This window comes from Hydractinia symbiolongicarpus, chromosome 11 (assembly GCF_029227915.1).
Source record: "Hydractinia symbiolongicarpus strain clone_291-10 chromosome 11, HSymV2.1, whole genome shotgun sequence".
In the NCBI taxonomy this organism is placed as follows: Eukaryota; Metazoa; Cnidaria; class Hydrozoa; order Anthoathecata; family Hydractiniidae; genus Hydractinia; species Hydractinia symbiolongicarpus.
This window is the reverse complement of record NC_079885.1, coordinates 9,168,614-9,192,862: the sequence shown is the minus strand read 5'-3', so window position 1 is coordinate 9,192,862 and position 24,249 is coordinate 9,168,614. Positions and strand designations below refer to the sequence as shown.

At 30.7% G+C, this 24,249-nt stretch overlaps 2 protein-coding genes across 5 annotated transcripts; both read left to right on the top strand.

The window, feature by feature from the left end:
- The first annotated feature begins 382 nt into the window (after positions 1-382).
- LOC130613755 (lipase maturation factor 2-like) lies at positions 383-18,948 on the top strand. Of its 2 annotated transcripts, XM_057435091.1 has the most exons (20): positions 383-526; positions 641-691; positions 1,105-1,221; positions 1,839-2,044; positions 2,339-2,367; positions 4,495-4,572; positions 4,814-4,955; positions 7,504-7,577; positions 7,719-7,797; positions 9,393-9,513; positions 9,711-9,881; positions 10,029-10,134; positions 10,531-10,630; positions 13,023-13,138; positions 14,346-14,415; positions 14,519-14,573; positions 15,049-15,295; positions 16,386-16,494; positions 17,134-17,247; positions 18,835-18,948. In XM_057435091.1, the coding sequence occupies exons 1-20, from the start codon at positions 430-432 to the stop codon at positions 18,910-18,912; spliced, it is 2,160 nt and encodes a 719-aa protein (XP_057291074.1). In that variant the 5' UTR covers positions 383-429; the 3' UTR covers positions 18,913-18,948. The 2 variants fall into 2 exon arrangements, with proteins under 2 accessions (XP_057291074.1, XP_057291075.1); XM_057435092.1 differs by lacking the exon at positions 1,105-1,221.
- Positions 18,927-24,247, top strand: LOC130613757 (ER degradation-enhancing alpha-mannosidase-like protein 2). 3 transcript variants are annotated; one of them, XM_057435094.1, is made up of 11 exons: positions 18,927-18,948; positions 19,017-19,764; positions 19,964-20,069; positions 20,585-20,710; positions 20,879-21,016; positions 21,100-21,173; positions 21,548-21,689; positions 22,218-22,342; positions 22,420-22,564; positions 23,083-23,204; positions 23,787-24,247. In XM_057435094.1, exons 3-11 carry the CDS (start codon positions 19,967-19,969, stop codon positions 24,198-24,200), a joined length of 1,389 nt encoding a protein of 462 aa, XP_057291077.1. In that variant the 5' UTR covers positions 18,927-18,948; positions 19,017-19,764; positions 19,964-19,966; the 3' UTR covers positions 24,201-24,247. The 3 variants fall into 3 exon arrangements, with proteins under 3 accessions (XP_057291077.1, XP_057291078.1, XP_057291079.1); XM_057435095.1 differs by lacking the exon at positions 18,927-18,948 and having other exon boundaries at positions 19,017-19,127; XM_057435096.1 differs by lacking the exons at positions 18,927-18,948; positions 19,017-19,764 and having other exon boundaries at positions 20,568-20,710.
- Positions 24,248-24,249: the final 2 nt, after the last annotated feature.

Sequence of the window (24,249 nt, the reverse complement as noted above, 5' to 3'; positions counted from 1 at the left end):
TTATTGCAACGTACTACTTTGTTTTTTAACTATACTTTTTTTATTAAATACCATCTCAATAATAATAGCTGTCGTGTGTATGTCCCTGTGCAAAATGGTTCTTGCAGTTGCCAGACACACAAAATGCAGTATTTAAAGAAAGGGTGAACCCATGGATTGTTCCGCTGGCCACTGACTAGTGTTTTTATAATTTTTCTGTTAAATTGATGTGATAAAGATGTTGCATGAAAATATTGCTTTGTTTATTGATTATATTGTATATAAATCTCTTAAAGTATATTTACATGTATTGAACTGAGTGCATGTTTGTCAGCCTTACTAAATACCCTACAAGCAAATGTGTCTTGTGAAATAGACAATTGTACAAATTTGCTTTTTTTTTTAATTAATTTTGTTTCAACTTCTAGATGGTATAAAGTAAATTTTAAAATGGTACCATCAACTGTTAACACTCAAGTATGCTTTCTGTGGTGCATGGGTACCATATATTTCTTTGCATTTTCATCTTTATATTTTCAAATACCAGGTAAAAGATTTGTTTTGTTTTGTTTTTACAATTTTGTGAATTTAACAAGTTTTTTGTTTGAAATTGTTAAAACTGCTCAGTGTGTAATTAGTCATAATAATATTTTTTTAATAGGTTTGTATGGAATTAATGGAATTTTGCCAGCTCATCTTCAGTTAAAAGAAGGTATATTTGCAATTTTTTTATCTTCTCTAAAGGCTACACTAAAGAAGAAAGCTTTTCAATTTTTTAGGCAGGGCAGAGTTGAAAATGATTATTAAAGTTAAGTAGTATTAGTAAGTCTAGAACATTGTAGATGTTTGTTGCAGTATTCATATTGAAGATTATGATGGGCTGTTCTTTATTTAGGGCGTGTTTGTACGTGCATGGGCAAAAGTGCCCCAAAGTAACTTAAAAATAAAGCTAAAGTGCAACAAGTTTTTGTGTTTGTTTATAGTAACTGGTTTTTATCTTGTAATCTTAAAATGCACAAAATGTTGTCTTAAATGAGCGTTGATTTTAAACATAGAAATTAAAAAAATAATTCTGTGATTTTTTTTTTTCGTGACACATTTTTTGAAACTAAAATCTATTTTAAGATATTTGTGGGGACAACCATGAAAAATGTAACTACTGGGCATCAATAGGGGAGTGTGAAAATAATCCATCGTGGATGTTGAAAAATTGCAAACTGAGTTGCAAGATTTGTAAGGAAGGTACTACTGGTTTTGTCCTTAGTTTTTTTAAAACTAATTACTAATCTAGTACCTTAATTATCTACTTATCAAATTTACTAATTGTCATAATTACCTTTATTTTCTTTAATTTAATCACCTGAAAACCATCTCAAATTTTTGTTACTTTTCCGTAACAAGTTCATGTAATTTTCATGTCATGGCTAAAGGTTGTTAAAGATGCAAAACTTAAGCCTGAAAATTGGGGCTTTGCTTGACAATTTGTTAATTTTTTTAAAGGCTAGTCTGTGTTGGCAATATATAGAAAAAGATTTCATTAAGGTTGAAGGTGACATATAAAAGATTCTAGATATTTATTATAATTTTAACACTGGGTAGTTTGTGATGGTGTTTCATAGGCACTGATACATTAACAAACAAACTATTTTTAACTAATGCATTTAGTCTTGAAATAATGACACCAATATGTCATTCTATGTTTTTTTCCTGATACTAATTTTCATCTGTCTTTGTAATTAAATAACTATTTACTATGTGTTTGCAAATTGTTTGGTACATGTCATAGATGAAAATCTATCTCCTAATGGCTCACACAATGTTTCACACTAGAGTGTTATGCTTCTGTGATATCTTTTAAGGAGATGTTACACCATTATCAGAACAGCTCACAAACAAACCAACACTTCTTTGGTTATCAAAATTCGTTGGTCTTGATGTGGAAACTGGAATGGAACTTATTTGTTTGTTAGGAGCTTGCATCTCTTTATCCATATTATTATTTGCATGGTGCAGGAATACTGTTGTCTTTTTTACTCTTTGGGCTTTGTACTTTTCTGTGTATCAGGTAAATCCTCTTTGCTTTAGTTCAAACAAAGTTTGAAATAAGACTTTGCATTAACATACTGATACATGCACTATGCTTATAAAAAAAGAGTGTAGTGTTGTACTTATTGGGTGTTCCTATTTTGTGCTTAAGGTACAATCATAAACAAGGTTATTTGTAAAGGAAAGAATCTATTTCCTGTATTTTTTTAAATTAATTTATATAAAAACCTATAAACTAAAATAAAATATCACACAAGTTTTTAATGCACCAAAATACACCTACTATATAACATACTTTTCTTTACTGGTTCAGGTTGGACAAACATTTCTTTGGTTTCAATGGTGAGCATCTTATTACACCACTGTTTTATCAAAATGATTTTGGTTAATAGACCATTTATATGATATCAAAGACAAAGTGGAATTTCATACCACAGTAAAAAGTGTGAATGTTTGCACGATGTTTCAATTGGTTGACTTTAATTTAATGTGGTGTTCTGTGGAGGGCCAAATCTTCTCTTTTATTGATTTTCAAGATTTTACTCCAGGGAGAAGTGCTTGCATGGAAATCTTGAACCAGTTTGAAATTTAACTTCAGTCCATTTGACAAAGTGAAGAAAAAACTCATGTAAGAAGTCTTATGAAACACACTGGACCATAGCGATTCAAACTATCCCAGTTCACTTCCAGTCTTATGTAAATGACCTCTAATACATGCCAAAGAGTCTTTCACATTAAAGGGAACCTGAGGTATAAAATGATGTTGGACTTTAGGGCTTGTCAGCAAAATATTAAGAGACCTAGGATGAACAAACAAGTGTCATTTTGGCAAAAAAATAATTCACCTTTATAATATCTATGCATTGACAAAGTTTGAATGCACATCCTTGGCAAGTCTAAAATTACTGATGACAGAAATAAATATAACATCATAATTTATGCAGCATAATTAAATCTGAAATCCTTTATATGTGTATATCTTAAGAATGGAAAGAACTCTTTAAAAAAATTAAAAACACTTGTTAACCAACTTTTTAAGCTCTAAAATATAAGTCCAACTTCATTTTATACCTCGGTTCCCTTTAATATTATGCAGTAAGGTATCAAAAGTTCAATGTGTTATTATCTGACATCTCCAGTGTAAAAATGCATGAAGGTGTAATATCAGAAATAGATCTATGTTTTTAATGAAGTAGTGTCTAGTTTCACATCTCACTTAATGTTTAGGGGCACCGCAATATAGCAAAGGGTTTTACAGTTCCTGTTATTTTAGAACGAAATACGGCAAATTTGAAGCTTCGCGGGAACATTTTCTCGTCATTTAAAGAATATAATATGGCAACTTAAGAGCTTCGCAGGGATGTTTTCTCGTCATTAAAGAATGAAATAAGGCTACTTAAGACCTTCGCAGGGACGTTTTCTCGTCATTTTAGAATGACGAGCTTCACAGAAATGTTTTCTCGTTATTTTAGAACAAAATACGGCAACTTTGGAGCTTCGCAGTAACATTTACTCGTCATTTAAAGAATGAAATACGGCAACTTAGGAGCTTTGCAGGGACGTTTTGTCGTCATTTTAAAAGGAAATACGGCAACTTTAAAACTTCATATACAAGTTTTCTTGTCATTACAATTACGATTATGATTACAGCAACTTTTTAAAGAAAAGACAAGCTTCAAAATTCGTTTTAATAATGCATCATGCACCTTTAGCATTGTCTTACTTTTGATATTTTGACAATCGTAATAAATCGTTTCAGGCTTTTTTTTACAATATTGTTTTAAAAGCGTTTCGTGAAAAAAAAATTAAAACATTTAATTTGTTTCATAATACGATTATGAGACGATGTAAAAAAAAATAATAAATAAATTCCTATATAATGAATATCGTTTCAATTCAAAAATGAAAAGATCTCAGAGACGATCCCTTTTTATGTTTTCGAATTTTAAATCTACAGCGTATTTTTAGAAATGTGTATTTTTAGAAATATGTATTTTTAAATACGAATTCCGTATTTTTTGATAATACGAAATACTGTTTTTAAAAAAATATGCGTATTTTTAAATACGCAATTCATATTTTTAAAAATACGAAATACAGAATTTTATTGTTTTAAAAATACAAATTAATTCAAAATAGAAGAGGTCGATTTTCCTAGAGAACATCACATATTGATATTAATATCCTCAGATTTTCACCTGTCGTACATATTTCTGGCTTCAATAATTCGTGGATTTTGTCTGTTTGTTAACATGAAGCAATAAAATTACTCAGCAGTTTAAATTAAAGCTGTGGAGCAGGCATTTTGAACACACAAACAGAATATGTCTATTATTATAGAGATTCAAAAAAGCTTAAGATGTCAAAAGAAATGAAAAGCTTTGTGATTTATTCAGGACCTGCTAGCGTATAGATAATCCAATTTCTGCATTTACAGGATTATTAAAAACGTTATTTGTTTTATTATAGGGACATTTTACTCCTAGAGACTGGATTTATAACAATTTTTCTGGCTCCATTTAAATCACCCACAGATGTCAAATCCAGGTATAAACTTTGTGCCATACGAATCCTTTCTTCTTATTTCTTCTTAAGACTTGGCAGGAGGTTATAAGGACAGACTTGATACAGAGGAAGTTGAGTTTAGATCTAACACAGTCTAGATCAGATTGGAAGAGGGTCATTAATATACCCCGTCCAACCCATGCTAGCATGGAAAACGGACGTTAAGCCAAGAATGATGAATGATGATGATGACTATTCTACTTTTTTTCTTTAAATATTTCAGCGATCCTTGTCACAGCGTGGTTTTTTGGTTACTTAAGTGGTTATTGTTTCGTTTGATGTTCACATCTGGTGTGGTGAAACTAACTAGTATGTGTCCAACCTGGTGGGGTTTAACTGCATTGGATTGGCACTATGAATCACAGGTACCACTGTTATTACGTGTTCTGTTTGGTTGTGATTCCTTTTCATGCAAACAACAAAGATTCAAAACTTAAAGGTTTTTAATTATATTTGTTTGCAGACAAATAACTTTTTTAGAATATGCAATATGGACCTATTTCTTTATCTGTTTTCTTATGCAAAATATGTATGTCAAAATGCAGAATAACATAAAACGAGATTAGTTACGAGACAATTTTTGGGATGCTAGTTGTTTACATGAGAGTTATAAAAAATGTAACAACAAAGTGTTAACTTTTGCAGCTTTAATTGGCAGTTTTATGAAATCGTACTTCACACAAATAAAAAGAGGGTATTGGCAGTGATGGTGTGACAAAAAAAAGTTAGATATTGCAAATTTAAAGTAACTTTTGGTGTAAACCTAACCTACTCACCTTTACGGTTTACTAACGGTCTGTGAAACTTTACATTACTCTGATCAGTTCAGAAATGCAAAAATAGCTTGCTAGTAATCAGCTAGCATAGCTACAGGCAAAACAGCAAGTAGCCTGCTAAACTAGCTACAAGCCTGGAAAAATATTTTGGGAATTTCATTGTATTTCATTTTAAGCTCTTCTTTTCTCAAAAATCAATGTTGAAGATGGATTATGCAAAGCTGATGCTTACAGAAGTACTTCAGGAACTTTAGAGATATAAGTAACATTGACTTTTTGGGGGAAGAGGGGAATAGGCAGTAAAAAGTGATTTCAACATCAAGAATATTAAAAAATGGCCAGACGTTCTTATCACATTTTCCCAAATATATTTTTTGTTGTCGCGTGAAATGATATTTAAAATAATATTTTCAGACTATTGGATGTTGTAATTATGTAACTGTAACGATTATGTAGCTTCCTCTGCGACTTATCTTTCTCTCCTTTTGACTGGCAATAATCATACATTTGTGTCAAGCATTACAGTCTGTAAATAATATAGTTTGATAGAGCATTATATAAAAATCTCCACATATAAAAAGCCTTATTTTTAAATGGTACTCTATTTTTCAAGGTTTTTCTCCATTAAAAAGGAAAATAAAAGAATATTTACATAACTTGTCTTTTGTATACATACCTTTTCCTTAAAAAGGTCTATATTTCAGCTGCGAACATGCTTCATTTATGGCAAAATTTCAGCCTCAATGTTTTTATAAATTAGGTTTATAGGTATTTCGTTTTCTCTTTTTTATATAACATATATAAAATGTTGCAAGTTATTCGTGCATAATTATTCAACTTGTTTATTCACAAAAAGTTATATTGTGGAGTTCTTCTCTAGTGTTCATTTGTGAAAATATAAAACCAAAAATTTTGTTTTTTTGCGTCACAAAAAAATTCTTTTTTCTGATTAAAATTAAATTTGACATAACAAGCATTTTTTGATTATTTTTTTAGGCAGCATGTCAGAACAGTTTGGTCATTTATTTTGTTTTGTTTTTATGGAAAACAATTCTTAAGTTGAAGTGAAGGAACCAGATAAGCTTAGTGAAGTGAGCCCCCTAAGAAAAAAATTGTTTTCACTGAGCAAAATCATTTATTAAAAAAAAGTACTACCTCAATATAGAATTTCAGAATTAGGGTATCACCCCTGTTGTCAACATGTCATGTTAAATAATTTATAAATTTATATTACAATACCTGTATACGTCTGTCTGTCACGCAAAATGCTGCTGCAAGTAGCAAGACCCACCAAATGTGGTATAAAAAGAACAGACGAACTTACTTCTTATTTGACATATTTTTAAATCTTAAGTAAATGTTTTTCTCCAAAATTCGACCTAGGGCAGAGGCTTAAAATGTGACAAAAATAAGCGAGAACATCCCAAGAAAAGCTGTGAATTGAAGAGCCCTTACATTCTAGCACTTTAATACTGAGAACAAGGGGTTTGTGCAACGCAAATTAATATGCTAATTCCGAAATGTGTCATTTATGAGCTTTAAATACTGCTAAAACTTCCCTTGTTGGCTCACTTTGAAAAATAAATGGGGTAAGACACCTCAATATAGGTCAACTATTAGTAAGCCTAGTTAATGTTTATGTTATTCTTACAGATGTTGTTAGAAAAATGAGAAATACTCAATAACTAAACACACAAGATTTATACATCACTAATTTTGATAAACAACTTTAAATTTTGCGACAGAATGCTTCCCTGCAAACTTAAAGTTTGCTCATAACTAATCCCGTTTTTGTGTTATTCTGTATTTTGAAATGGATATGGAAATAGGTTTACTTTTAACAATACATAATCAAGGCTCTGTTATTTAAAAACAATCGTCCCTTCAAGGGTTTGGTAAAAAGATTTTTGTTGTCACAAAATTGTATACATGTTTTCTGCCATCAAAAAAAACTAAAAAATTAGAATGAACACAAGCTTCCCACCTAAGATATTTTTCTGATGATTACCACTTATGCTTGGCCCACTTAACCTGTATTCCACTTAACAGAGTAATATTGTAGTGAAGAAATTTTAAAAATGTTAATGAAGGTTTTCATATTATTTATTTAATCTTTTCTGCATTCACTTCATTATAGTGTATCCCAACACCAATGGCATGGTACGCCCACCAGCTACCTGAGTGGATTCAGAGATTGAGTGTAGTTGCAACGTGAGTAGTTACATTGTATCTGTGTGTGCACAGTAGAGTCAATGTTGTATGACGTGGACTTTCTGCTCTTGTAATGACTTGTTTTTTTAATTTATGCAATAGAAAGTTGTTTATATTCCTTCTTCTGACAAATTTATTTAGATTTGTTATTGAAATTGGATTACCATTTTTATTCTTCAGTCCAGTCAGATTATTAAGACTTCTGTCGTTCTATTCACAGGTACGATAACATCTAATCTTGTACTCTCACACATGTTTGTCGTAACGGTCCTGCTGCTATGAAATGTGATGAATGTATTAATGGTATTGTGTTATTGGTCTTGAAATCAATCATGTTTGCAGAACTTTTTAGTTGTCCAGTACCTTAAGGTTACTGTAAGGGAAAAAAAATGATTTGGGTATAAAAAAAGATTTTTTTAATGGTTAAATTATTCTTAAATTATATCTGAAAGTATGTTAATTTGTAAATAAACAATTTTTATTTATTAATAATTTTGGGATCAAAGTGTGATCTCTTTAAAACACATTGGTATCATACTGACTATGTGTTATTATACCAATGAATGTCAATCAAGTCACAAAACGAATGGGGACCAACCTGAGAAAACTTGTAAAAGTCTTTTCATTATTTTTGTTTTCAGTCATATTCTCTTATAAAAACTAAACATGTGCATACAGAGAAAAAAATAATATTTGAATACAGTTCATTATCATTCTCAAAATCAAACCTGCAAGCAGCGCACTTAAAATGATAGTTATTATGGTGATTTTAGCGAAGTTATGCAGCAAGTTGTTTATCCTTAAAAATTTGTAAAGCTCTTTTTCTGGTGGGAACCAGGGAACTTTGATTTAAAATCAAACTGAATAATATGTCCCAAATGGTTTTTCAAACTCTGGCGAAAGTTACGGTGTTATTTATTAAAAATATAAGTTACAAAAAGTTGAATTTCGTTTTAGATACGTTTTAGATACATCCCTCCTGAATAAGATAATCGAAAAAAATGGGGAAAAAATCAGTGGTTTTGTTAAAGAAACTTTGAACGGGAAGGAGGGGAGGGGGGGGGGGGGGGCAAATTTTCTCCACCTTATAAATCCTTAAATTTTTCATTTTAATGCAAAAAACTTTATATTAAATATATTAAATTCGTGTGAAAAAGATCTCGTGATTTAAAAAATCATGCTCACTTTCCCTTACAGTACCCTTAATAGTTTTAAAAATCAGACAGATCTTTATATATCTTTATATAAATCATCTGTTTAATATGGAGATAATGCTTGTATTTTCTTTAAACTGATTGGCGAATCACTTATTTGTGCTAGGGAAAAAATTCATATGGATTTTTCCCATGGGCTATTAACTAATAGAATAAACATTAGGACCTATGCAAGCTTACCAAGAAATTTTATTTTATTAGATCATTGTGAGATTTCTAGGAGCCTAGGATAGCCAAACAAGTGTCATTTTGGCATTAATTTTTATGCTATTTCACATTAAATCTTTACCTTCTTTAAAGGTTCAAAATTACTGACAGAAAATTATCAAAGTTATTCCTTAAGTATGATGTGATGTATCATAATTAAATATAGAAGTTGTTTAATGTGAATATCTAACGCAAAATAACACGAAAAGAGCTTTTTTTAAAAAAAATAACTCATTTAACAACTTTTTGTGGTCTTTAATATTTAACTCAGGATAATGAAAGAATGAGTTCTAACTTCTAAAACTTTCTGTGGATACTAAAGAAATTAGTGTTTATGTAAACACCTTTTGAAGTACATCCGTGTATAAGTAAATGCAGTGTAATATCTTTTTAGGTTCTTCTTCAAGTTTTAATCATTTTAACTGGAAATTATAATTTCTTTAATTGGCTCACTCTGTCATTGTGTTTAGCATTATTGGACGATAAGCATCTAAAATTATTCATTCCGCAAAAGTGTGAGTTTCTTCTTTTTGTGTGTGTATCCAAGAAAACGTTCTGTATGTGTGTTGCAATGAACAACCCACATTCTGTGCCTGTTTCGAAATGAAGTATAAATGTATATTTTTGGGAAATGAATAAAATATGTACTGGTTGGAGAGTGAACAAAACGTCTAAATGTTTTGTGCAGAGGGTTATAACTACTTTTTTTTAGATCTTATTAGTGAATACGAAGACACGCCGAAATCCAGTCAAAGATGGATGAAAGTGAAAAAATATCTTCCTTTATTTCTCTTTGTACTTGTGACTTCAGCATTATGTTATTGGACGAAAATCTTATTTAACATACATTTGAGCAAAGACTTTTCGATAGAGTCAAGTATAGGTATGGTACATTTCTGAAAAGTAAGATCAAAAAGTTTTTGATACTGTTAACTCTATTTCTATTTTCACAAAAAGGGTTTAAAAAGTTTATGATTGATAACTTGTTAAAAGATCTTTTTCGAATGCCAACTTTTTTTTGTGTTTTTAGCTTTTAGTGAAAAAGGCTTCTTGGAGTTTGTTCACAAGCGTACACAAACTGGCATTGCACTTGGTCTTATTAAATTAATAATTCGAATACTTGTTGTTCTTTATCGGTATGTATAACCTGACTGTTTAAATTATTGAAGCTTGAGTTGGAAGTATAATAAATGATTAGCAAATATTTCTTGGGTTTAAGGCAATAAAAAATAAATTAAATTTGATAAATTTTCCCCCTGATAACAAATATGTCTTTATATGGTGCAAATGTCTTTATATGCTGAAACTTCATTGTTTCTCTTTCTGTCTTTGAAATCAACCCGTGTTTATTATGCATTTCAGAACAAATACATAATTTAATAAGGATGATCTTTTACATTCTATACCGTTATTATGTCTTAGCTGGTTTTTAAGTCAGAGATATCACCTGTTAGTTATAACATTTAGAAAATATATGCGCTTTCTGATGTGTTGGTTTTGTTTTTAAAATCTTGTAAATTTTTTTGTTTTAGATCATACTCATCTCACCGTGGTATCACAACAAAGATATGGCGATTGATCAAAACGTTTTTTTATTCCATAATTACTGTGTGGTTATTTTGTATTAGTTTGGTAAGGAGGAATTTGCTATACTGCAATGTAGTAGTTTCGTTATTTTATATGATTGCACCGTGGTGAAATTCAAAGTTTTTTTAAAGACTCAGCACATAAAATAACATTTGATTAGCATTGTCTTAGAGTTATTCAGATTTCTAAGTTAATGAAATTCATGACCAAATACCTTTCAAATCATAACAGTTAAGGTTGGTTACCACTCATGTAGATCAGGATGGATCAGACTCTGATCGAAACCAATCCAGTCAAGACCCATAAATAATTAAAGATAGGAAAATATTTTTAAATGAAAACGATAGTGTACCAACTCCTAAGCTACCTAAAAAATAACTGTTTATCTCTTTATAATGTCTTATTTTCTTAAACATTTTTTCTTTAATTTTCTGAAATGTAAAAAATAAATTTTTTAATTTCTGAGCAAACCTTAAATATTTCTAAAATAGATTTTTTAAATCGAAAATACCATCCTGCATTCACAAAACTAACAAGAACTGCCTCGTTTTTGTTTAGTTGTATTCATTTTCAATGTACATCCAATATGGCATTTTTTAAGCTCCATACGATCTTGTTTTGATGATTTTAAAACAAAATACAGTGTTTTTTAAGCTCCATATGATTGCGTTTTGATGGTTTTAGATTAAACGGCTTTGTTTAAGCTGTATACAATTGTGTTTTGATAGTTTTAGAAAACAATATGGTGTTGTTTGAATTTCATAGGATTGGGTTTTGATGGTTTTAGGACAAGATATGAGGTTGTTTAAGCTCCACATGGTCGTCTTTTGATGGTTTTAGAACAAAATATGGTGTTGTTTAAGGTCCATATAATCCTATTTTGATGGTGTTAGAACAAAATATGGCGCTGTTTCAGCTTTATATTGCCGCGTTTTGATGATTTTAGACGAAAGTATGGCGTTGTTTAAACTTCATACAATTGCGTTTATAAACTTTTAAAATTGCTGTATGTCCTTCTAAAATGCCTTTGAAGCTGTAAAATCGCTGTACTATTATAATGAAGAGAAAATACCCCTACAAACATAAAAATTGCCGTAAAAAAATAGAGCAATTAAAACTACTATTTTTAATGTGAATGAAAAGTATCAAAAGTAGTTGGTGTGAAATAAAGAATGTCCATCAATTAAAAAATATATAAAGCTTTTATAATTGTTTGCATTTTAAGCAATAGCATTCGTATACGTGTGACAATAAAAGTTCTAATATATTGTTATTACGTGACACCATAAAACATGTTGTAATGTTACATCTTCACTTGTTGCAATGTTGCATTAATAAAGAAATATAATAAAAAAAAATTAAAATTAAAATTTATTTGCAGTATATATTTTTAAAATATTCAGTTTCGATATGCGAATTTTATGTTTAGTAGCAAAATTTGATATGCAAAAAACAGGGAATCAAACTTAGGTCAGGATTTTTTGTATCTGTTCAAAATATTTTTGAATCACTTTTGATAATAAAAAACCATGGCATCTGCATGGATCAAAATCCAATCCAATTCTGGTCCGATCCAGCTCAATGAAAACCAGCCCGAAATAACTGTTTTAGAATTTTATTTGACATATATCTAAAGTCGTATCTAAATAAGGTGTAGAGAGACAGTTGGTTGTAGTTTATTCTCAGTCCTATACAACCATACGATTGCCCAGTTTAATAACACTATTTATTTCATGTTTGTAAGGTTGAATAGACTAGAGGATTGAATATAAAACTTGTTGAATGTCGTGGAAAAACCTACATAATCGAGTTAATTATAGAGATATATGAGGATGATTTCATCAATAACCCCTTTGGTATACAAAAACTGTTTTTTCGCAACCCGTTTGCCCTATTTTGTGAAGCTTGAAAGACAGATAAAATAATGTGCAGAATCACATGCTTTAGACAGACCGTTAAGGAGATATAAGGCTTTAATGGATTTTTGATGAATGGTTTGGCTCTAAGTTGGGAAATTAGCCCTATTTTGGTTTCAGGTGGCCCCTTGTTTACCAGGCGGGTGTTGACTTCAGTTAATTACACCTGTTTCCAAGTTATTTAGTTTGTTGATGTCAGCCCAATGCATTAGCATAATTTTTTTTGAAAAAAAACCCATCCCCTACGCCTGTAACAGACAGTTAACCTACTATTACATAGGGCATAATAAAGTTTTTTAGATAAAAAAATTCTACTACATTTGTGTCTACTGTTACCTTATGTCATCTAGTTCATACAATCTGTTGCCAATTCCAATACACTTCGTTGACTATGGACCAAATAATATGCATGTCAAGTAAAACAAGTCCATTGTACTAGTTATTGTAACCGTCTGAGTCCAATATGTACTATATGTGGCTGTAATCTACACAGAATTAATCAACAAAAACTTATGTTTCAGGTACCATACACTAACGTTGACTCAAAAACACAAGGTGACATCTATCCTGTAATTCATAAATGGTATTCAGCTGCTGATAAATTTCAAATTGCTAACAGTTATGGATTATTTAGAAGGTAAACATTTATTACTAGCACGGGAAATATCTGCAGCATAATTGACTAAGAGGAGATACATAAATATAATATCACTTATTGTTTGTGTAGCATTAGAAAAAACAAATGCTGAAAGTAGCACAGTTTTTTTATATGAGAACATGAAGGTTATGGGACGTTCCATATTTTTTGATATTTTGAAGCTTGAAAAAATTCTTAATACATTCTAATGAGAAATACAACAGGTGGTCATGTATTTCATAGGTGCATAGCTATGCCGTAATAGGGTTAAAACTTTTTAGCTATTTTCTTTAAAATATGTTTCCTCATTTGATGTAAAAGTTTAGCCATAGAAGCAGTAATAACACAGCCAGAAAATATTGAATGAAATGTTCGAGACAACTCACTTAACTAAAACAATATAGATCTTTTTCTTATAACAAATTTGGAAAATTACACAATCAACCAAATGACCAAATGAAAATTTTGAGTTTAGGTAAAATAATTTTGTGATTGTATTTATAAAAAAAGTTAAAGTGAAATTTTAAGCATTCCTCTACCTTCTACATACAAAACAGCAATTCATAAAGTTTTGCTGTGCTTAAACGATAATTAACGTAGGTGACTTTCAACTATTTGTTTATATCTTGCAAGTATGATAAGATTTTTCATTTTATTGATAAACTAGTTATCACACTTGACCATGGCACACATTTTTCTTATTCTTTTATAGCGTTGGAAAATAATGACACAAATATAACAGAACTTGAAAAACAGACGCCATATGATCAATACTGTGCCATGCTTAACTTAAGTCTATTTGAAATGATATCAAAGTTTAACTTGTGCTTTTTTATGCCAAACAATACGTTTAGCACAGACTTTGTATTTTTCTGTGGAAATATGATATTAACGAAAATTACTTATGGATCCTGAAGGGATTCTAAGCTTCTTTTTTTTTCCGTAACCTTGCATATATTATATGAAGGCTTTAAACATCTAAAAGTCCAATTCGGTCCCACTCTAGAAAACTTGATGATAAGAATTGGTAGATCTTGGACATAGAAAAACATTTTCGTAATGATAGAAATAAAGAATTGCCATTTCTACCAACCATTAGAAAAAATAGAGAAAAAAAACAATTAGATTTTTAACCATTAACTTTGTTTTTTTAATCTGGCAATGTGGTTAATCTAAATAATTTTTTTCTTATACTTTCTTTAAACAGAATGACAGGTGTTGGTGGAAGACCAGAACTAATCATAGAAGGAACCAATGATCTTAATGGACAGTGGAAAGTGAGGATGTTTAATTTTCTTCAGTTATGTGTACTTTCTGGTTTGTCAATTTTTAATTATTTAAAGTAAGTTACTTAGAAATATATTCATATGTTTTTTGTAGGAGTATAACTTCCATTTCAAACCTGGGAATGTTTCTGAGCGCTTGCCAATCGTAGGTAAGAATGAACATGCAATGGTTAAAAAGTTTGAGTAGAAATTATTTCTAGCAGTTCAAAATAGTCATTCCAAATGGATAGTTTTTTCCTTAGATAGTCTTTATATTTAGGTTTATAATTTGTGATTTGACAAAGAAAAATGATTTATTAAAGACATTTGAAAATATGATGCCTGATGTTTTTTTATGTTAATAACATTTTCATAAAAGATATACCCCGTCTCATATAATCAAAAGAAAGCTTGTTCTATTAATATTTCTTTTACTCTCTAAAGAAGGAAAGTAAAATTTCCTCGACAATATTCCAACAGGATATTCTTTTCTCCTGATAAAAAAATTTTTGGTTAACTTTCTGATCATTGGTATATGCCTAAGAAGCAATAATAAAAAATAAGACTACTGATGTGTTGGATCGATTACTTGAATATGCACACCACTACCCTCCAAACACTAACACTTTTGATTTTGTAATTTAGCACCACATCAACCAAGATTGGACTGGCAAATGTGGTTTGCTGCTCTTGGATCCTATCAACACAATCCATGGTTCATACATTTGATTGATAAGCTTTTAATTGGTGAACCAAAGGTTTTGTCATTATTAGGCCACAATCCGTTTCCATCAAAGCCGCCTAAGTATATCCGAAGTATACTGTACAAGTATCACTACACTACTCTGCCAAAGAATACATCAGGGATACTTGATGCAATCTCCAAATCGAGGTACAGTTCAAAGTAAAACAAAATTTACTGGATCTTATAAGAATCATAGAGCACTTGCTCTTCTTACCTAATGAAATTTTTGTTAACAGTTCGTTTCCATTCTGTCATTGATTGTAATTAGTGTTGCTAACAACTGACTATGATTGGTAATGTCAGATATTGTTACGAATCATAAATGTTACAAGAACGCTTTCACCTAAATTTTAATTATATTGTTTTGGAAACTGCAGTGTTTGTTGTGTTAAAAAAACTGGGAAACAAACTGAAATGTTAGTGCAGTAACCCCATGTTTTTATATACATCAAAAAATTCTTTTAAAAGCAATACTCTTACTACCTATCATAAAGCTTGATTTCTTGAGCTAATGCTTTTACAGTTATTGTTACTTATTTTAGTGCACACTAGCGCATTATATAAGTTACCAGAAAGCAATAGTCATGAAAACTGGAAGTTGATCTACTGTGCGCTAGAGTTTGTAGAACAATAGAAAATTTAAATGTAGTGCGCTCTAGTTCAATTGTTACTGTACGCTGGGCTTATGGTAGTGCCCACCAATTTTTTTATCTTAGTGTGCACTGAAGTTGCAGGCTAGTGCACACTATTTCTAATGAATATTTCTAATGTACACTATAGTTATCATCATAGTTAACTATATTGTCATAAGAATTCCAGACTTTTGAGAAATGAATACGATATATTAGACAATATACCGGAACTATATGCGTTCTTTCCTTTTATTGATTATGTTTATGTTCTGCAGTGTGCATACTAAAGTCATCCGTTATATTGTTTTCTTATGCGCTCTGGTACAGTGTTTTTAGTGCGCAATAACAATGTTGTTACTGCTTCCTAAACTTTTTAATTTATTTTGTGCCCACTAGAAAACTTCTTAGTCAGCTTCTTTGAAAGTATGACAAATAAAAGCCACTATACAAAAGAGAACTTTTTCCTTTCTTTGCGCTTGGTAAAGTAATTAAGTATGGGGACGTTTACCCAAAATTCCCACAGAACTCATAATATTAGAACAATAATAATAGCAACGTCCGAAGCAAAGTTTTGTGTCCTGGTAACCTGTTGTTATGTTTTTTAGAAAAATCAAGAACTGGTGGAAAAGAGACTCAGCAAAAGAGTATACATATCCTCTGACAAAAGATGATCCATCATTAAAAAAATTCATCAGTGACATGGGCTGGAATGACGTAAGGAAATTATGTTTAACTTCTCTGATCCTCTTTCTAAATCTCCCTATTTTACGTTGTGATATTAAAAAGTATATTTGAAAGCCGTCTTGCTTCCATTATGAATACAACAATCGTGTAGTATTTTTAAACTGGCTGGGTGTGCGGCATTGAATGTCAGTTTGAGTACTTAACTGCAGAAAAACTATGGCACAACCAGATTGGACTTTCATTACATGTATACTGTGTGTTGCAAATCCTGTGGACTGCTCACAGCTTGAAAAAAGCATTGTGCATATTTTTTGAAAAAAAATACCTTTCCTGCAACTTCAGCAGAACTGAAGGCACAGGCTAAAACCTGCGTTATCCCACTATAGCAAAAGCATTTTTATATTGAAGTAGAACTACTTTGCGCATCACTAACATACTGCCTGGCAGTGAACAGGATTCTATCCGCCGTCTCAACAACTGGGCGCCACATATGAACCCACTACACCATGGGCAGCAATATGTTAGTAATCTATGCAGACAGTTTACCCAGGTGGTTTATTTAGTGTGTTATTCAGTCTTTGCTTTGTCATAAGAATGACGTGATATAGATGAAAATTTATAATTTTAAATAACTTTTAGTGTAGTCTGTTTTAATTTTATTCTTTTTAGCATCCAAGTGAAGAAATAACTAAAGGATTCTTGTATCAATCCATTCTTCAACTACGGGATATTGTGCATGGCGTACATCCTACTGTGACAATGATGCAAATATGGGTTCTAACGGTATTTTCTTGGTATTTAAAATCTTTTTTTAAATAGCCATAATTTTTTTTTCTTATTTAATATATAGATATTATGTATTATCAACATTTTTAGCATTTTTTATACAACATATTTTTAGGAAGATGGTATTGTTCAGTATAGTTCATAAATTTTGAGAATGATACCTTTATATTGGTGTTTTTAATATTTTTTAATTATTTGGTGATTTTTTTATACACAATCTGATTCATTTTTTTCAAATATATTTTCTCACAAAACGTTTTTTAATTTTCCATCTTTATACAACTCTGAAAAGTTTTGCCAGGCCAGTTTTTGAAATATAATAAAAATCCATTGAAAGATTTTGAATTTATAGACGATTAAAATTTTTTTTTGCCCAATTTGTAGCAGAAATAATAATAGACGTTAAATATATAAAAATATTTTCACCATTTTGTTGTGTTTGTAGGGATAATAATTCTTTTTAAAACTAGAAGTAGAGCTGTTTTTATTTATTTATAATGCTTGCCATCAGTCTGTCTGTTGTCTGTATCTGCAAGTAGCGTAGCAAATTTTCTTGAATTTTTCCACAGAATAAGGACTAGTTTTTTTTAAAAAAATTAGGTAAAAAAGCGTGTAAAAATAAAAATTTTGATCTCAACATAATTTATCCATGAGATAGCAGAAATGTTTTATTTTGACATTTTTTGTTGATGTATTGCATTTTTTGCAAAAATTGTTGAAAAAGGATGAGCAAGGGTTTGTTGAATAAGACATTTATTCCAACTATATGAATTATTTTTTTCTGTTTTCTCTTGCTTTTTTTTAAGTCTCTTAAAAAATTTAAAGTTGATTAAAAATTAAATTGCTTATATTGATTGATTATATGCTGTTTTCACAAGAGGAACATTCAATAATTACGTAATGCTGAAAACATGGGTAGTTCTTGCCCTCCTTCATGATGCATCTTGACGTTAAATAAAAGGGGTGAACAGTACTTGATTTTGCTTCGGGACCAAAAAATTATTTTGCCAAGTTATTTGCAATAAAAACGTTTTGGTTTTCATTTTCTTTGTATTTTTTTGTCGTACTTTAGTGTCGCATTCGAAAATTTACTACAAACATTCCAAAGATGTTTTCGAATGTTTCAAATTGTAAACATTTGACTAAGTAATCATATTGCAAGTTTGTTTAAATTTTGTATTTACAAAATGAGAAAGGCGTCTTTAATGAAAAGTGGCAAGAATTTTGGGGGTCGTCTAGTGTGACATAATTACTAGGGGATTTAAATAAAAATGGGATGGAGCATGATGAGGAGGGTGGGTAGTTTTCAAAAGGCAAATTTAGCCCCAATGTAATAGAGCAGAAAGTTTCAGTTTAATAATAAATTATGACGAGGTCGCAAATGTTGTATGAAGATAATTTTATAAGCATCCTACTTGTTTAAATGTTTAGCCAGAGTTTTTGCCATCAGTAATTTTATTTTTTATTTTTGTGTCCACCTATTATTGTCTACGGTACAATAGCACTTATGTTTAATACATGCTTTGTTTGATGAGTCTCGATTTTGATTAAAGCTGTGTAATGTAAATAAATATATTTTACTAGAAAAATGTGATGATAAGTGACAAATATGATGTATTTACAATTCCTTGTGGTGGGGTGGTTATGTGTTGCAGATGGTGATTCGTGGATGGGCAAAAAAGAACAAAGACTGTACAGGTAGAATTTTACATCTAGTTAATAATATTCTTTCGGTATCTATTTGTTTACATTATTGCTATTTCTAGAGAAAAAGCAAAGCAGATGTTTTATCATGGATACAACAATTATCTCCAGCATGCATATCCTTACGATGAACTTAAGCCCTTGTCGTGTTCTGGACAAGATACTTGGGGAAGGTAATGACGTTGTGTTATTTTTTGTGTTGCAGTGTTTGTGCTATTAGGTAGAAATACAATTCAAATGTCAATTTATCGTTATTACTTTGTCCTTTTGTCTAAATTTGAATTAGTTTTTTTATCGTTTTGTTAACTACCTTGTCCATTCTCCCTGAAGACATGTGTACATTGCAGAAACTTATGATATTAAAATAAAGCTTTTCAATTAAGCACACATTTTTTAAGTGAAGGGAAGTGCCGCTTATTCGAGGATGGATGCTTATTTAAAGGGGGTGTGAGTGAAGATACCTCCTGACAGGACAGGCACTTATTCAAGCCAGGTGTTTAATCAGTGGCCCCCGATTAAAAGCCCGGGTTTAGTAAACAATCCAATTAGGCCAGACTTTTATTGTATGCTCTATAAGATTCGATATGTATATAGGTTGCAACAAAATATGGTTTTTATACAAACTATAGACGTTAGGCATTGTATGGTTGCATCTAATTTCTTTGATACCAATAAAGTGATAAAACAGAGCTTTAGTTTATAGCAGGAACTGTATTTAATTTAATTTTGCTAGTGCATGCTAAATTATTTTATACAAGTCTTGGCACGAGTCAGAATCATGCGACCAGTTTGAAAGTTTGCAGTATTGTGGTGAACACTTTGCAAACACTATTTTTTTTCTTTTTTAGTTATTCTCTTACACTTGTTGACGCACTTGATACACTTTTAGTTAGTCCTTTTTTCTGCTTCTTTATATTTTTGTTAAAAATCTTTTTTTAAAAAAAATTTAATTTTACATAAAAGGGGCCTATTTTTATATTACAATTCCTATTTCACTCACTGATTATAGATTATGGGAAATACTACTGAATTTGAAAGAGTTGCACTGCTTCTAGAGGAGACATTGTCATTTGATACTGATATAAATGTGTCAGTGTTTGAAACCAACATCCGAGGTAAGTTTTTGCTTTTTTGTGTGCATGAATTGAAAAAAGCAATTTCTCAGTGTATTTTACTTTCGTCATGTATTTTTACACAAACTTTTCCATGTTTCTCATAAAGATCAGCATAAAAACTATTAGTGACAGTTCGTTTTTAACTTATGTATTTAAAATAAAGTTCATTGCTTTCACAGGATACATAACTTAAGTGAATTTTACATGGGCTATGTCAAGTTTTTTCAAATTCAAAGTCTCAATATGCTTCGGATTATGTAAAGGAGAGGAAAGCATGAAAGCCTTTGACATTTTGTTTGAATGGTTGTGAAAAGAATTTTAAACAGTCTTTCTCTCTGCGTGTGTTTATATATCTCACTATCCCTGTAATGTAAAATATTTAATTCCATTTAATTTTTTACGTGGCATTGATTTAAGGGTGACGTATGTGCAGTCCATCTTGAAAGTCTTTTTCTTTGTGTAAAAGCCATAACTTACTTCTTTTTAAACCATTTTTAGGCTTGTTTATTTTTTAGTTGTTGGTGGGTTGCTTTCAGCACATCTGCTATCATATCGTTCTAATCTAATGTTAGAGTTAGGATGGCCCTGTGAGGGACCTCTCCTACGTCTTGCTGTTAATGCTGCAACCAAGCTTTTACCAGGTAATGCCAGTTTGTTTTCAATTTAAATTGAACATTGATAGTTATTTTTGTTTCATTAGCAACCCAAACAATATGTTGTGTATGCTGTCTCTTCCTTATTCTCAATAAAATAAACGAGAAATGCATTTTGTATGGACATAAAATTTAGTTATTGATTCGCTTTCTTAGCATTCGACACAAACACCAGCATGCCATACGGTACTGTAAATTTCGAAAATGGCGTTCCAGAAGGCGAAACACCAGTGACGTGTACAGCTAGTGTGGGAACGTTCATATTAGAGTTTGGAGCGTTATCATATTTGACTGGTAAGATTTATCATGCTGCATAATTATGTGTTTACGTGTGTAAAAGATAAAAAAAAATCAATGATTGTTTGTTCTTTAATCAGGTGATGAGAGGTTTATGGTAGCTGCTAGAAAGGCTTTAGATGGACTATGGAAAAGTAGATCCAAACTGGGGTTGGTACGTTACATTTTACATTTTAGTACCTTGTATATTTGTTGTCTAGGTTTTATGCATTGCATGAATTGTTTGGAATATATTTTTTAAAAATTGAAATCAGTGTTTTAATATTTTTTAAGCGAATATTTTAAGATCAGTAACTTCGAAACAAAAATGATTCCCCCCAAAAATATAAAATTTAAAAACTTAACAGTTGAATTATTTATTTTTTTCTATTTGGAATTTTGTTCCTTTAAAATATTTGTAAACACTTTGTTTGAGTTAAGTTTCTTAAACAAAAACCAAAAACAGACAGATAAAAAAAAGGAGAAAAATAATTGGAATATTTGACTCTTTATTGAATTCTTCAAAACTGTGAAACTGTTTTCATTTAGGTTGGGAACCATATAAATGTTGAAACAGGCATTTGGACTGCAGTTGATGCTGGGATTGGAGCAGGTGTTGATTCATATTTCGAATACTTAGTTAAAGGATCAGTGCTATTTAACGATCCTATGTTAATGGACATGTTTAAAGGTATTTGTTTATTTATGTCAAATGTTGGGTTGGTGAATTTTCGCGGATATTTCACGAATCTTAACCCTATTTGCTAAAAGTTTGTCTTTAATTCGCGAAATATTTAATTTGCGAGAATGTCTGGAAAAAACATATTCACTAAAATTAATTGTTGCGAATGATTTTTTAAGAAATGATTCTCTTGTTCTTACTGGTAAATTTTCTTTTTTTTAGCAGATAAAAGTCAATCTTTGTGATACTATTTATTGTAATAAAAGACTACTTCACCTTAATAAGTAGGCCTAAAAAGTGAAAATTGTGAAAAAGAACCAGCAGGGTTCTATAAAAAAAACCTTAAAACGGTTCATTCACAGGAATAAAAATCTATGTGAAATATCTGGGCATGACTGCATCTTGGCAAAATGAATTCAAGTTTTAAAACCAAACTGGATTGCGTGCAAGTATTTCTCATTTATCACTGTATAGCACAATGAAACTTTCCATTATATTTTAATAGCTGGTAATAATTTCTTCTTTGTATTGTTTTAGAATTCAGCAACAGTATATATAAACACTTAAAATATGACGATTGGTATATTTGGACTCATATGGAAACTGGCAAAATATCACTTCCAATATTTCAGTCACTTGATGCTTATTGGCCTGGTGTCGAGGTCCGTGTTGTTTAAAAAATATCCTAACTTTGTTAAATAACTTTCCTATTCAAATGAGATCTATTTTTTATATTTAGGTTCTAATGGGAAAAATCGGGGAAGCCTCAAAAACATTTCATAATTATTATCAAGTTTGGAAGCAATATGGAGGAACACCTGAATTTTATCAGCTAGGAGAAAATAAACCTTTCAATAAAAGAGAAGGATACCCACTTCGTCCAGGTTTGTGTTTAAGTATAAACCATAGCCACAAGTCAAATTTTTTTGAACCACTTTTCTTTTTTGAGATTGATCCAGTATTACAAGTACTTTTTTAATATAGTAACTCTGCTTGTAAAAGTTTTACTTGTACAGGGAGGGGAGTACATGAAGTGGGATTTCATATATTCTGATCTGCAGAATGTCACAAGGCACAAGAATGTCAAGATTTAAAACCATCTCGAATCTTAATGTGTAGATACATAGAAATGATTGAAATGTAAATTACAAAATGTAAATTCACAAGCATGAAAATTTATGTGCAAAAATTACTTTAAAATATCACATGCACAGGCTTTTTTTTGTCTCAGAACCTGGAAAGTTAAATCCTGTACAACTTCTGACAACCAAGTTGCATTTCGCCATTCTCAAAATATATTTGCTGGTCCTTTGAAATTATCTCTATTTCTTTCCTATCTCTCACCATATGTACTTTTACCACGTTTATTTATATGCATTGACTTTATAACTTCCTTTTTAAGAACTTATTGAAAGTGCGATGTATTTGTACCAAGCTACGAAAGATCCATTCTTTTTGGAAGCTGGGAGAGACATCTTGGATGCAATAAACAACATTGCTTGGACACCCTGTGGATATGCAACAGTATATTATTAATTTTTCTGTTTGTAAATTTCATTTGCGTTTGAACACGTCACTGAAACATTTTGCAGGTTAATGTTTGTGTAGGTAAATAGGTTTTTATACTTAAAAAAAATGGCTTACAATGTTGGACAGGATCATTGAAACAAAGGGATTTTCTTCTTTCTTTGACAAAAATTGCTACTTTTGCACACGGGTAGGCCAGGCAGACAACGTTTAAGATTTGCTGGTTGCATTTTTTAACACTTCGGGACAATAAAATCATCCATGTCAGGGCCCACCAAGTTCCTGAATTTCTGAGAAAACAGTCATGGTTGTGTCAACAACAATTAATTTATTTTAAGATTCTGCCCTGAAAATTGACAATTAAACTTTGGCAAATTGAAAATGCGTGGATGTAATATATATATAATAGAAATAGTTTACAAAATTATTTGGGGCTGTCTTGTCTTAATTTTTTATTTATTTAGTCGTAACTGCTATATACAAATATTCAAAATCTGTGGTAGTGTGTGGTAATGATAGTAAGTAGACTCCTCTGTAAAGGACACATTAAGTCAATATTTTGTATTGTGTTACTTTCAGATAAAGAATGTCGATTCTCACCAATTAGATGACAGAATGGAATCCTTCTTTCTAGCCGAAACAACAAAATACCTATACTTGCTTTTCGATGAGAACAACTTCATTCACCAAAATAATGCTGGTTTTTACAACTTCAGTGAATATTGGGCTGACTTTAATTATGACCAAAATGATTGTTTTGCTGGTAGTTCTGGTTATGTATTCAACACCGAAGCTCATCCGATAGATATCGCAAGTTTACAATGTTGCAAACATAAACATGATAAAAATTCGAACACATTTAAGCAAAGGCGATTTACAAGTAAAGATGGCTGTCGTAGGAGACCCTTTCATCAAAAAATGTTTGGGTTGGGCACATACACTGAAGACCATAGCAAGCATTTTGATACTTCTTCTTCCAATACAAATTTATAGTATTTTTATATTTATTATTTATCTTTTTAAAGCCAAAATGTACTTAACC